We start from the raw sequence: 15,912 nt of genomic DNA, 5'->3' as shown, positions 1-15,912 counted from the left end.
AACCATACAAAGTTCCCTCTCCTTCATGGAGGTGGTGACATTATCCTCTCTTTTCTGCTGCATCAGGGTAGATGGGTGGTGTTTGACATGCCAACTCTAACCCTGACAGTGAGAATATCCAATGCAGGTGGACTTGTAGATCAAAATGAAAATTAAATTAAAAATTAAAACACATACATGTAAAGATGCTATGGTTTTAATTTTCATTCCAACTGTGATATACTTCCACAATCAACGTTTTGTAAAGATGGGAGCATCTGTTGTTCGTTAGTATATTTTCCTGGGGCTATAAAACCCATTCAACAAAAAGCTGTGCAAAATATTTAAATATAGATTTATATAAACCTTTATAGATCAATGAGCTACAGTACCATTCCTGGCTAACTCAAACATCTGTGTGTACTTTCTGTTTGTGCCCTAAAATTATTTAAAGACTTGGAAGTGACTTTAGTTGCAATTGTCAAACTTGCTGCTAAACAGAAACTGGTCTATATCTCCATTTGTACTTTTTTCAGCATTCATTTGTAGGTCTGAGCAGCCCATCAAGAATAAAACATTATGAAAAGGCACACTAAATCATTAGTTTATTTCATATCACCCTCAAACTATTCAAAACAACATATCACACATTTTTTCTCAGTATAATGGAGCCCTAATTCAGGTGCACACACATGCACATACACAAGGACCTGATTGAATGAAACGTATGAAAGGTTATAAATGGCTTGAAAGTGGTATTTTGTGAGATTTAAATGTATTATTCAGTGGATCAGTGAATGATTTATTGCAAAATGCAGTGTAAAAATGACAAAATATAAACAGATTACTCCAGTTACTCCAATGCATAATACATAGAGGGATAAACACACACAAACACAGGCCACAGCCTGTCTTATGGAATTAGAAATACTGCTGAAATTACTGCAGATCAGTTATATAACAGATCTGGACTGTGGGCTGAACCCTGAACATGTGTGACCTCACATTTAATGACTGCTGGCCTAATTAAACTGGAGAGAACTGATCTGCTGGCTAAAGCAAAAATGAAGTGAGTGATATTGTTAAGTCTTCAGGATAAACAAAGCAACAATTTTAATGCTAACTTGTTGTGATTTTAAGGATGCAGCGAGGAACTTTCCTTCTTTTAATAAATACAAGACTTTGCCTCATCTGAAGCTCAGACGTGTGAGTGAGATTTCCTTCTATGGAAGCTGGATTTCCATGGCTTAAATTTTGTTGAGGAAACTGGTTCCAGATATTAAAGTGACACAGATGTCTGGGACAAATATCTGTCAGTCAGAGAGAGAATGCTGTGGTAAATTTGTGGCATGGAACCAAGGATTTTACTTAGCTTGTTTGAAACTGTCCATCAAATAAGGGGCGTTGCATGTTCATGTTTAGTTAGTGAAATGCTAATGCAGAAAGAGGAGAGGACATAAACTCACCCGAGGACTTCCAGCAGGCTCAGTAGTCTGCATTTCCTTCTTCCTCTGCTCCTGGGCCACTATGTCTTTCAGATACTCATTTACCTAAAAGGAGGACAAATAAAATCAAACTTTGCTAAGCCAGCAGTAACATCAAGAAAAATTCAATATGATAAGCTATGAGTCATACTTCATCTTCAGTTCATATTGCTCTCATACAAAGAATGATAGACTCAAATTTGACTGAATTGTCAGTTTCCACAACAGCAGCATATTAGCATATGGACAATATTTAAACATTATGGTTAATTACATGCTTCATGATGATGAATTATACACTACTTATGACTACAGTGATCTTTCATTTTATTGTTAGTAGTTATAGTTGGAAGAATAATTTTGTGTTGCATGCCAAGTTATTTTTTTGATTCATAATCTATCAAGATAGAGTTCTGTGGTTAAATACTTTCACATGGATTTTTTGACTTCCTCAATCAGATAAAAGCTTAATCAAATCCGAGGTCAAGTTGAATTAAATCAAATTTAATTCTACACAAATCCTGCCATTTGGACTACTTACAGTGTATCTACTCAAGTTCATATCGATCAAGTTAAATCAGGAATCAGTTGTTAAGCTGGTGAATTTTGGATCTTTGGAATGCAAGTGGACTCCAACAGAGAGCCATATGTTCTACCAGGAGGACTCCATGACCGCACCCCCTGTTAGTTACTGTGCAAGTGTGTGTGTGTGTGTTTGTGAGTGCAAAGCGCAGAGCTGGCAGCTGCCCAGTGTTCCTTCCAGAAGAATGTAAGCAGACTGGGCCCTGTAGTACTGTATGAAGGAGCCAAAGCCATCTGCACATGTACGCCCTGTACTGTAGATTGATACCTACCGTATAATATATCATATAAAAAAGCAGAATTGCATAATGGTCAGCACATGTAGGTTCAAAGAGTACCAGACCATCTTTACTAATGTAAAATATGTAATATACTAATACATTGTATGTGCTTACTTTTAGCTCTGGTGAAAACTTACACACAGTACACATAAGTTGCATGAAGCCCATATGATATTAGCATGTGATTTGTGTAAATGACATCAATACTCTTTAGGCTTGAAAGGTAGCAACAAAAACGTTGTTTGATTTTGTCAAATGATGGTGAGATTCTGATAAATGCTGCATATTTAATCATACAGCAGAGAAGTAGACGAGGCTGCTGGTCTAACAAGTGTCTATGTACATATTTTAACTTTAAATCAGTTGCAGCTGGGTGAATTAGAGCTGAAAACAGCTAATGTTTGTTTTAATGAGGAAACAACACGCTTTTTTTTACAACCACCTTGCAAGCCTGCAGTGACTCAGTGTTCATAAGACACACTTATAGTATCATTTATGTCTACTTTTAAAATAGTTTGGACATGTCTTCTTTCTTTGGGTCTTTCTACATATATGTAATTATGTAATTGTTTGAGTTAATACATTCAATGTCTAGTCTCATCTAATAAGGCTATCCATGTGATACTCTACAGCATGTCAGATGTGCATATTAAGAAATTATGCCAAGGACAAAAAGATAAAACACAAATATTTCATGTCACCTGACCATATTTTCATGATCCTTATTTCATGAATTTCTATTTACTTGCACATTGGTTGCACAACATACAGGCTGTGCATTTAACCACACAGAATACTCAGTATCAATAACCATCTGTTTAAAGGCTGTAAATGCAATGGAAATAGAGGAAACTGGACCATCAGTGGACCCAGAGGATGTTTCTCATGTGCTGTGAGTTCACCTGTACGTGTCATATGGTGTAACCCAAGGGCTTGAAGACAAAATGGTGTATATGTAACAGATTTTTTTTACTGACATGTCTGCACTATAGAAGAGCTCAAGATGTGTGAGTCCAACACAGATGAGTGAAATGAATAGTGTCCACACTGTGCAGCAGCCTTATCCTCGGGCAGGAACAGAGGTGTTAGGCTGGTTTAGTACCAACATCAACAGCTCACAATATGTGCTTGTAGTTATAAGTCTGTAAAAAAGCAGTGTAAAGAAGTGTATCTATCAGGAGGTAAACTTGACACCTACCCTGTACATTTACAAAATAATTATCAATAAGAAACGTAAGCACAGTAAGATCTAAGGATACAGCTCTGAATCATCTTGACCTTTGCTTCCACATGACTGCTTTGTAGGGACAAAGTAAAATGTCAGATACATATTGATTTTTGAGATGGCCTTTTTAGACAAACATTTTCATATAAAAAGGCTTCTTCGTGTGTAGCTTTGCTTTAATATTTTGAGAACAGTCCTCTACAGCAAGTCCTGTAGAGATTCCTGTTTACTTTGTAGTATGGACACAACATCCTGGTGTCACGTTTTGTGAAACAAAGGCTACTGAATTAGGGAACTGGGAAAGAAGTTCGGCTGTCATTACATTTTTGTAAAGAGACGTTCTACACAGGCCTACATTAGCATACATTAATATACCGTAACCAACCTTGTTGATCCAGGTGGTGACTGCGTCCTCTGTATCATAGGGCATTTCTACCTCAGGGTTGCAGGATGAATACTGACGAATGCTGGCCATCACCTTCTCTGCGCTCACTGTCTCCACTGTGTATGCCATCATCAGAGTGTCGATCATGGCCAGATGGGCACTCTGTACAAAGAAAGAATTAAGTGGGTGAGAATGAGTAGCTTTGAGGTGGCCGGTGTTACCAGCAGATGCTCAACTGTGGTTCATTTCACTGTAGATCATACATTTGAGGTATTTTGGTCAATACTCTCATCTATTGACTGGTAACAGCAAATGCAACAAGATGCATTGCAATACGTGAAGTTATCTATTGAATCATTTTGTGTTTGCATTTTCATGTTAACATTTTTGGCTTTATTTGACAGTGGCAGAGAGACAGGAAACAGGGTTAGTGGTGTATGACATGCAGTAGTTAACCAGTAGGTGGCTTGGCAGCCTTACAGAGACTTTGTCTGAATCTGCTGTTAAGTAATGTTTTGAAAATTACAAATCCAGACTGCACTGCAAAAAAAAGTTCCTCTGAACCTTGTAGTGATTCTCATATTTTTCTATTCTCAGTAAATGTAAAACAACTGAAAGAAAAATCACAAAAATGAAGCTCAGAGTTCCATTTTGAGGGGGAGAATCATTATATATAAATTAACACCATATCGTAGGTGAGTAAGAAAGAAGGGATTTAAAGGGAAGTGATTTATGGGGTTGGACTATGACTTCAAATCCCCTTCTGTACTGTACATCTGAAACTCTGCCTTCAGTATAACACTCCCTCGTGGCTGTTGCCCTGGAAACAAGTGCATCTATCCGTGGTTACAAGACCCAGTTTGCTCACAGCGACTGCTAGCCTTCAAGAAGCCACAATAAGACATCTTCCTGACAATACAGTTCAAGTAATAGAATTAGCATCTATTATATGATGCTCCACTCACCATTATCACAGAATAGCCGAAAGTACAAATATAAATCCAGTTTTGGAAACCACTTCATGGAGCTTAACCAAATAGTTTTTGACCAGTGGCAGTGAGACACTTTTTATTTGTCAAGAATGTAGCTGGTCATGTTCAGTACTGTCAGCTGTTTCATAAAAACATGTCAGTCACTCTCAGCCTAATACCAGATTCCAGTGTCACAATTTCTGCTGAATGTTGCATGACTTCTCCTGCGCTTCAGCTCTGTTCCCACAAGGAACTGTTAAGAAAGATCATGTATCAGTCACTTTTCTGATGTATGAAGGAAACAAGACAGCTCAGTACCCAGTCCTACGCTGAAATATTAAAATATGTTTATCCAATCTTTTTCAGCATTTAGTATTACGCCAAAATCTACTTTCCCCCATATCTCATGTTTACATAAATGTACAAAACATATATCAAGAAAAGGAAACGTAGCATGTGTTGCATTCCATGTGTCTTTCTTATCAGCCAATCTTCATGCAATATTGACAATCTTATCAACAAACTACTTAAAGAAAGTGTGAGCGTCACAGGTGTGAAACAAGTCAGACCTGCTGGGTGGGTCTGCACTCAGGCCAGAATGTAAAACATCTAAGAGTTATGTTCATCAGCAAATAACTTATCTTATTATTATGAGATGCAAACACGGTATTTAAAGAAGTTCTGCTGAATTCAGAACTGTTGTTAGCACTCAAAACCATCTTGTGCTTGTGGGTCAGTTTGCACTTTTATTCCAAAACACGGGTTCAAAGCCATACATAAGCAAAATAGAGAGTGTAGAAGTCATAATGAGACTGTAGAGCTGAAAACAATCTACTCTATGTAAATAATCAGTACCAAAGCAGCAAACTCACAGGGAAGGTGGTTGTGGTGTTGAATAGGTATAGAAAGTATGACCTTCCCCAAGCTTAACCTCTCTGTCCATCATCAGTCTGTTTTTCCCCGATCATAATTACTATTTGTCAATGGCTACGCAGGTCTCTATTGTAAGCGCAGTCTGCAGCTAATTTATTTCTATGTCAAGGTTCAGTTTATTATGGAATAATGATACCTAATTAGACACGCTGACTAGCTGTTTTACATTATATATCTGGTGCTATGTTATGAAAGGCAAGTCCAATGCAGCAAAAATTGCATAATTAGCATAAAAACATTATTTCTCTATGTAAAACAGACCAATACAAGATAGAAATCCAATACAAGCCTCTCATTGCAGGCAAAATCAGTCAGAAAATCACCCTTTCAACACTCACACACATTCATCTTCACATGCTGAACACATTTAAGTGAGTCATTATTGTATGTGCCATAATATCAATCACTATAATTTGCAATTTGGGTAACAATTTCAGCTAAATGTGGAAAAGTTAATGTAACAGAACATTGTCTTCATTGCACTCTGATGATGTGCAAAAGCAGCAATCTACCCATTTTAGTTTGTGGTTCCTCCTGTATTAGCTCCATCTATTAGTCTGTGCTTTCTTGTGTATTCACCACCCACTACCCAGGAACCAAATGGCCAAATATTTACACTTGGGTGGCAGCTTTTCCATGAGCTAATCCAATTAATCAGCCATAAAGTTAAAGTGGCCCCTTGAAGGGACATAATGATGCAGTGCACCACAGTCAGACAAAATGTACAGAAGTGTTCAAAGACTCACTGCAGTATTTTATGTTGAGAAGAGCTATGATCTAGAGAAGACTTAAGAGTACTCCACTAAGAATAGTCAGGTCAGGACTACTCATCATAAAAATGTGAGTCCTCGAGTAGAATTCCTTTATGAGTCTTTCTTACTGTGTGACTTGTACAACAGTTATGTGATGGTGAGCTTTGTGTTGTGACAATTCAAAACACCGAAGAAGAAACACAGATGCTGAAGGGATTTCCTTTCCCTAAATTAAACTATAATTTATTGGTATCTGGTACAATTGGCTTTTAAATTAGCAACTATAAGTGATGATTTTTTCCCCCTTATCTTTTTGCTGTGTAACAATGCTGTGTAATGCTTAATTTCCAGTGTCTCTGATCTGGAACCCCAGCAGCAAACCAACCCCATTTAATAATACACTGCCAAGATGTTTCCTATCAGCATTCATTTAGCCTGTCCAAACACTCTAAAACATTATCCTAGACACGCACAAACAAGCTAATACACACATACACATCCAGTTATCAGTTACAGTTACAAATCTGCCCTCAATTCCCACAACAAAATGATCAACTTCAGGACAGATCAATTTCACAAAGGCTAAGGGACCGCTGTCATTCCTCAAAGGCCTCTTTGAGGATATTGATTTGGATCTGCTGTGGGAAGATGAGATAAAACAAGGAGAACTAATCTTGTTTAGTAGACCACAGACCTACAGTCTCTAATCACATTGGGTGACACCAGGCCATTGTATAGGAGGAATAAGCTAAAGTAGGACCACATGCTCATTCCAGGATCACGCCATTTTTTGACACTGGGGACCATACACATGTTTAAATTTCATTTGGAACATTAACTGGGAGAATCTGAGAGTTATGTTTATATACAGTAAGAAACCAAGGCCATATGAGCTTTGTTCTTACACAGCCTCACAAAACACTTTCTTTTAAAGGACTCATATATAGCATCTACGGATAATGCTTTTTCAATACATAAAATACCACCACTAGTGAACATTACAGCACTAAGTGTCAATATTTCCCTGTTGTCTCAAAATAGACCAGAATATCTCATGTGGAAAATGCTGATCTTTAAAGGTCCTCTGCACTTAGTGCTCATCAAGCATATGCAATATATATATGTGTATGTGTTGTAGATGGTGTGCTGCAACTGAATGAGTCCTGAGCGTTGCTGAAATGGACAGTTAGTGAAGGATCAGCTGGCTATGTGTAAATGTCAAATGTAAGCTAGAGGAAAGAAGAAAGGTTTTAGTAACTGGATGGATATTTACTACTACTACTCACTAGAGAGTTCAAGGCTCAGATGCTTTGCTTTGGGGTATCTGGATGGCTTCAAGATGGGAAAATGTTACTAAATGACTTTATTTTCTTTCCCACAAATTCAAAATGATAACATCTATACCCTTTAGTTACTTACTGGTTTTATCACATACTCCCTATGAAAACTCTCATTTAATTGTTAATATTTGGTAATGATCTTAATCACACACTGATGAATAAATCATCCACAATGAATACAGGCCTGGATACATAAACATAGAACTTACACGCACACACAAACACACACACACACACATTTTTTGCTTTCTCATCTAAGCTGATTGCAACTATAAATCTTGTATTTATTTCTCAGGAGGTAAGAAGATGCCCCTTCACAGTCAATATCCTGTTTTATTGTGCTGCTACATTGCTGGCTCTCTGTATTTCCACCCGGGGAAATAGACAAACACTGTTCATCTTTAATGCGGCTCTGTGGTGAGAAAGGGAGAGATGAAAATCCACCGTAGAAGCCAGATTTAACACAACACAGAGGAAGTGCAAATTCAAACCACAGCGACCTACAAAAGACAGTATGTGATGCATTTCACCTCATCTCTGTGTGTCTGCTGTAAATAAACTCAAATCTCTATTGTCAGAGCTATGAGCTGCTTGTTATGGCCTGACCAGACTATTCATAGTGGAAGATGCACAATACTTCACTACCTCACCATTACTGTGCAATTATCAGTATCAACTTCTCCGCTGTGAAATTAGTTAAAGTGAAGTAATAAATACAGTAATGCAATTTCAGTGACTTGCAGTAAACTCTTCAAGGGGCACCACTCACTGGGTCGTGGCGTGTGATGATTCATCTGTAGCTGTTTTTACAGGAGTGCAACGTTTCATTGATTATTTATGATAATATCCAGAGATACAGAAACACGCTTTCATCAGGAAAAGTGGGAGCAGAAAATGACCAGAAATTGCACAAACTGCAGTGTTGCACCTCTCGACTGAGGAAGCACACACACACACACATACACACAGACACACACACTGATTCACCATGAGCTCAAGGGTGATATAATATTGAAATGCAGTCTGCTTTTAGTATTACAGCTCTCCTGTCCAGGCCCAGGGGGGAATGATGCCTAAAAATTGAATCTGTCTAGCTTCAGGTAACTTCATGCCAACTCAGCTGGACATGGAAAAGCACTCAGCTGTACCTTTTTCCGGTCTCTATTGAAGGTCACCAAAGGTACTATAAAGTTATAGGAGAAAGAAGTACATGTGAGAGATAACTTTTATTTTTACTTACTTTTTCATGAATATATTTTTTGTTGCATTTGGTGATGTATTAACGAGAGGCAGTGAAAACAGTAGACAGAATAATATACAGCAAAGTATAAGAACAGACTGTTTTATAGTTTATTTTAATCTTAGTGGGTGGAAAATGGGGGAGGCATATCACAAAAGGTTATTTAATAATATGAGCACAAAATGCAGTTATTTAAACTTTAAGATGTTCAAATCAACATTGCAGCGAGGTGTTTTGTGCTTAGCCTGCTAAAGTCCAAAAGTTCAATTTCTCAACATTTAAACTGAATTTAGATGACAGAGATCAAAGAAAAAAAATCAAGGAAGCTTAATACAAAGCAAGCATTTTCCCAAAGTTGTTGGACTGATGCAGAATAAAAATGGAATATGTACAAATTCTCCCAAGATGATCAGAAATCATTATGAAATATAAAATGCTCCTTATATTTACTCTTTCCTTTTGAAATGGAGAGACGGCATGAATCCTTTAACAGCCTGTCCAACTGTGAGCACAAACACAAACACACACAAATGCACACTTTTGGATGCAACAAATACCAACTGTGAGGTCTGGCATCAGCTATGGGAATGAAGCTTTTAAGCAGCATACCTTCCCCCTCCATGTGCTCCAAACCAAACCTAGTAATTATATGGAAACCTCAAAGCTAACCTTAGAACACTATCTGAGGACACTATCATGGCTACCAGCCAGAGCTGACCTATGCCTGCACTCCAAATCCTTCCATCATGTTTGAAAAGGCCCTCTGGGTAGAAGCTGTACCATGTGAGGAGAGAAATATAAGGGTGTTTGATTTCATTTAAAAGGGACATATCACTCATTTTACATAAACATGATGGGCATTTGATTATTTGATTTTAAGACTAAATCCCAATGAGAATGCAGGTAGTTTCAATGTGCAGTGTATCATCAAATACTGTCATATATCACTGTATTTGTCTTCTACACAGTAGAACTGCACAGTATTGAATATATATTTATTTAATCAACTAAACAACTAACTTTTCCCTCTATTGTTGTGAGCAAATTGTTTTCTGATGGAAGTATACATTCATTTAAATTATGTATTATTTAGTGCTGCATTTTCTTTGTGTTGTAGTTCATAGTGTGTGGTGTTAATTTCATTGGACATAATAATACCTAAAAAAAAATCTTTTCCATTTTGATTTATTATTTATTTATTACTAAATTTGCAATGAAAATACATACTGCAGTAATATTAACACTACAAGTGTCTGTTCAATTTAATCTCAGTAAATGGGATCCCTGTATAAAGCTGAATACATTCATTATGGATTAAGTGATATTAGAGGTGCAGCCTTGCCAATCCTCACATTTGTAATATCAGTAATTAGAAAAAAAAACAGGTGAATATTTTCAGACCTGATCCTCTGCTCTGAACTTTAAAGAAGATGACACAGACTTCTTTCTATTAGTATAATAAGCTTATTATGCTCTTACAGCAGATGAAGAGATACAGCATTTAATACTGACATGATTCAGAATCTGTACTTTCACCAGAAAAATGTACTACCTTCTGTTTCTCATATGACTGCAGCACAGACTACCACACTGTAAAGAACATAATAATGAATTGTAAAATGACATATTGTACAAATGAGAAAATCCGTCACTGTACATGCATTAGCATGTTGCTGGCTAACATTATCATTTAGCTGAGAGCAGCTAGCATGACTGTATACTTGTCACTAAGCTCTCTACATTCAGAAAGTAAAAAAAAGGCTTCAGGCTCAGATTTTAAGCACTCATTTGCAATATGCCCATCTTGGGACTGGACTCAAGTGAGACCCCTCACCTGGTATGAATTTACTCATGGTAACCCTAGTAAAGCCTCTTTCATCTGAGAAGAAAGTTCCATGGCTTACAACCTTGAACAATCTCTTTATGATAAGGCAGCATGTTGACAAAAATGTTTCAGGACACTAGGTTAACTAATGAATACACAAGGTCATTACAGTACACAGCTGAGAAACAACCACTGACTACTGACCTGTGTTGTACCTGTCTCTGGTTGTACTAGCTGATATGGAACATTAGCTTTAGCATATTTTTGTCTTGGAGACAAATTTGCTCCTGTGTTCAGGGTTGAGAATGGAGGAGCATTGCTACAATAGTTGAACCCTCATCATGTGGACTTTTTTCTTTGCAGATAAAATCCTACATATTACATTAAAAAGACAAACAAATAAAGAAAACACATCAGCCTGAAACATAGTCTAGCTGTCTCCAGCACAAAAAGATGCTCAGGACTCAGGACATCACATAATGTGTTTCTTGTCTACCCATCCATACTGTACTGGAGTTGCCGCTGGCATTGAGCATAAAATACTGTACAGGCTGTGACTTCAGTGAGGCTGATGAGTACAGAAAGTACTTGGATGGGCTTCCCTTCCACCCTGCTGCTTCAGCTCCTCTTTGTTTGTAAGATCAAGTGGAGAAGAAAAGAATAGGGACAGAGGAAGCCGGATTGATGTTGAGAAGTATTGTTTTCTGCCTGGCACTCAGTATAGCTGTCTGTACTTCACCGGTTGTGTGTGTGTGTGTGTATAAAGGTGCGTCCTTGTGTGTGATGCAGCGTCTTAGAAACGCCGTCTGCCTGCCTGTGTGAATCTAGCATCTCGGTATTCTCTGCCTCAGAGCTTGGCAGTGCTCCTTACTGCTACAACCCCCACCCCACCCACACGCACACGCACGCACGCACACACACACGCACACACACACACACACACACACACACAGAGCGCACATAACTGCACATACACACTGCACATATGACATATGCAAGCATAAGCACCCCCTACTCTTGCACCCACCTACACACATACGCTTGCACAACACCCCTGCCTACTGGAGTGTAACCATGGAAACATAGCGCCTTCCCAATAGGGGTTGTGATGGAGGAAGCAGAGGAGAGGGAGGCAGCAGAGGAGAAGGAGACAAACAGGAAAAAGTAGTCACCTCTATTCATCCATGCTATACAGGATTTGACTTATCAATCACACAGTTAAACTGGATTGACAAATGTATCAATATCTTCATACATATGTTTTTTTCATATGTATTTTTGTATCCCGATTGGGGAGCAAAATGCTGTCGTTGTAATAGATTTATGGTTTGGATTCAGCCTGCAAGTGTTACTCTTTGCATCATTACATTATTTAAAAACATGTATCGACTTTTACTAACACTGTAACTGTAATGATTTTTAGTGATATTTTTAAAAAGTTCTGAATTGACACACACTTTCAATCTATGTGAATATCTAATATCAATTTGGACAAGTAATAACACTAATAAGCAGCAATAATATAAAACAGGGAATTCTTGCTGATACTCTGCACTCACATGTTTTCTACATGCTAATACATAGCTAGTGTGACAGTCGTGTGCTGTAATATGTCAGCAACAATTAACCAGGTCGCATTTGTTTCTTGGCACAGTCCTCACCACACAAAATGAGCTCCAATAAGTGAAATGTTTCAACATTCGAATAAATAGCTTTAAACGTGCTTTGTGTGTATCTGACTTCTGCATTACAGTACTAGCAGATAACTGAGCAGAATTCATCTGTACTCAGTTGTGCTGTAATTAACTGGCCATGACTACAAAGGATAACAATTAAAGAATCCACTAATTAATGACAAGATGACTTCTTTCACTGTATAGCGGCATTGCTTCTACGTGTACTACAGAATAAATCTGTTTTAATACACAATTAAAGTGCACTTACCATTAAGGTTGAATTTGAAAGCAGTCTCTACTAACTTAAGTGTGACTATAAACCTGTCTGTTGTATGGCTCTTCTGACATACAGTCACACACACAGCATCCATACAGCCTCTAAAGAAACTCAGAATCCATATAGTATTCACGGCATGTAACCATTATAAGACTGTGACTTATACAGTACATTTAAAACTGTTGGCAGCATCATGGACTATTTACTATAGCCACTACATTCAAAGTTCGGCAGTTTGGAAGAACATCGATATTCACCATGATGAGGTCAAAGAAGTGAGTCTGTTGAGATAAATGTAGTGGGACATTTATGCTTTTTGCATCAACATATCCTCTAGTTACTATCCTGTGGATGCTCTGCGGGCTTTTCTCCCGTAATATGTTGAGCAGAGGTGTGCATCAGTGTCAGATTCTGACATGTATTTTATGCTTAAAGTAGAACTTAAAGTTGGAGAAAACTTCATGCATAGCTATAACAACTATTGAAACCTGTTACAACAATCCTGTAACTCTGCGATGCCAACTTGAGCCCCGGACAGGCAGAGTAAATCAGACAGGGAAGTGAAACATCAGTGCTTGTCCCATTCATGTTACAGTACCACTACTCATTTGTAAGCAAGTGAACTAACCATCACTGTGCAAGTGAATGAATGTGAGCGACAGGAGCAGAGTGTTATTGCAAGAGGATAAATGAATGCCATGCGCTGTTTCTATGCATTAACCATCTTATCGGAACAACCACCATGCTGCAGGGATGCACTTGTGTTCCACTCTACAGCTTGTAATTAAGTCCTTAGATACTCACACGCACTGTACACAAGGGTACACACATGCTGACACAGACACCAAGAATCAATTTTCATTCATCATCCAGATTCCTTCAGCTTTTTTTGATCTTGACGTCATCCTCATCCCACTAGCGTTTCCACAGCAACGTGGTTAGGCTGACTTTACATCAGGCCTTCAATTCTGGTCTTTAATTGAATACCGACCTTCATAAGATGTTTTCACTCTGACAACAGCTGCATGGAAACAGTCTTGTTTTTGTAAATTAATTACTCATGATCCACTCTGTCACTATGAACAAAGGTGATCACAAAGCACTGACACTTTGAAAAGAACACAAAAACAGAGCAGGTATTATCAAACTAAGCTATTAAAGGGCTTTTTAATAATGATTTTCAGCTTTAATCATGCTCACAGGGGTGCTTCATGTGGGCTGCAACGTGTAATACCGTGATAACATTTATAGATCCTCAACCCAACCTCCACGCTCTCTTTAACTATGCGCACTACAGGTGGAGGAGAGTGTAAGCAATACAGCATGTATGTAGGCGACTGAGTGGGAGGAGAGTCTAATTTGGATGCTGCAACTTCACGTGTGGGACTCCGTCACATGGCTGAAGACAGAAGGATGAGTGGGCAGAGTAGTGACAGAGAAGTGGGAGGAGGAAAAAAAAAAGACTATATAATGCAAAGTCAGTTCAGTGAAAATGTCAGTAAATGTGCTCAGTTATGACATATGTCAGACATCAGCAGCATCTAATTCTGCTGCTGACTGGCCTACTAAAGCATCCCTGAACATCCCATGTCCCCGAAAGTAGCTTATTCTGAAAATTATTGTGCTATATACAAACTGCTGAGTTAAAAAAAAATGCTTGGCTAAAAATGCCACGAAGCATCATTTAATGACACTGCTTGCTCGAATCCAGAGCAGCTTATTGTTAGAACTGCAGGTAGACACCTCAGAAGTAAAAATGTTTTCTTTGAGGATAACTTCTATGCTATGTGTCTCCCAGATAAACAGCATCTCTCCTGTTTCTGCTCTCCTTGCTGACTGTCCACACCCACGCAGATCTCAGCCTGGACAGCAGCTTAAAGTCATATTTTCAACTAAATTAGCTTATGTCTTTAAATAATAGATGAGTCCCGACCTGAGCTGTCATCCCAATGTGCAGCAGGTCTAAATGAACTGTGTCTCATAGTGTGTTACAACCTCATAGCAAACTATAGTAATCAGTGCTGCATCTTTTTTTTTTGCTTTCCTGAATCTCATTAAGTTAATTAAAACATCTTTAATGCCCATGTATTATCAGTTAGGCTTCTAAAATTAGATCATGATGCTGTATGATTATGTTACATGCTGTGAGTGACTTTCTATTTGATATGTTGTTTCGTCAATAGGAAGGACTCAAGGACTCAGCTTTGACGTACGAAATGTGTGAAATATATTCATTTGAATTGAGCCGACACATCGGTTCCACTGACGGCAGCAGACACTGGTACAGACAAACTCTTCCTCTGCTGGTAATGAGGAAGGAAGGAAGAATGCCTGATGAAAGCTGACGAGAAAAGAGACAGGGGAGGGAGGATGGGATTGATGGAGGAAAGCAAGCAAAAAAAAAATAATGGAGGGATGATGACAGAGAAGAGCAATGAGAAACATTGAGGGAAGGGCTTGGTATAATAAGTAAGGGGATGTAAATAAGAGCAGAGGGGCTTTGGGAAAGATGAATGGATGAAGGGCAAGATAGAAACAATGAGAGAAGAAGGGAATACGAGAAACTGAGGATGAAAGATGAGTGATGCAGGACAGGGGTAGGGAGAATAGATCGAACAGTAGAGGATAGATGGGGAAAATGGAAAAAGCTTCAAGCAACTTCATGCTCACGTTACGAAACACACACACACACACACACACACACACACACACACACACAGTGGCTTTCTGGCAAAGTGTTAAAAATCGAGTGTAAAACCATTGTTCAACTCTGGACTGGAACATGTAACACACAGAGAAGAATTAAAGAGTAATCCTGCAGATAGACAGTAATATGTGAAAATCCCTCATGTTCATGACACACAGGGTGGGTTGCTGCTGTGTTGACAAGCTAGAGAACACACAGCAACATCAACCACAGACACACAAACACACACCAAAACACTCAATTCACCTTCAGTTT

The 15,912-nt window shown here is 38.3% G+C and overlaps 1 protein-coding gene across 1 annotated transcript in view; it reads right to left on the bottom strand.

Annotated features, from left to right (window-relative positions):
• camsap2a (calmodulin regulated spectrin-associated protein family, member 2a) overlaps nucleotides 1–15,912 on the bottom strand; it is a 45,743-nt gene that overhangs the window by 23,940 nt on the left and 5,891 nt on the right. The window contains exons 3-4 of the mRNA XM_053322482.1: nucleotides 3,937–4,098; nucleotides 1,446–1,529 (exon numbers count right to left, since the gene is read on the bottom strand). Coding sequence (XP_053178457.1) covers nucleotides 1,446–1,529; nucleotides 3,937–4,098 — 246 coding nt within the window. The remainder of the gene's footprint in view (nucleotides 1–1,445; nucleotides 1,530–3,936; nucleotides 4,099–15,912) is intronic.

This window comes from Scomber japonicus, chromosome 7, assembly GCF_027409825.1.
Source record: "Scomber japonicus isolate fScoJap1 chromosome 7, fScoJap1.pri, whole genome shotgun sequence".
Taxonomy (NCBI): Eukaryota; Metazoa; Chordata; class Actinopteri; order Scombriformes; family Scombridae; genus Scomber; species Scomber japonicus.
Note: the sequence above shows the minus strand (reverse complement) of the source record. Positions and strands in the feature narration are given on the sequence as shown.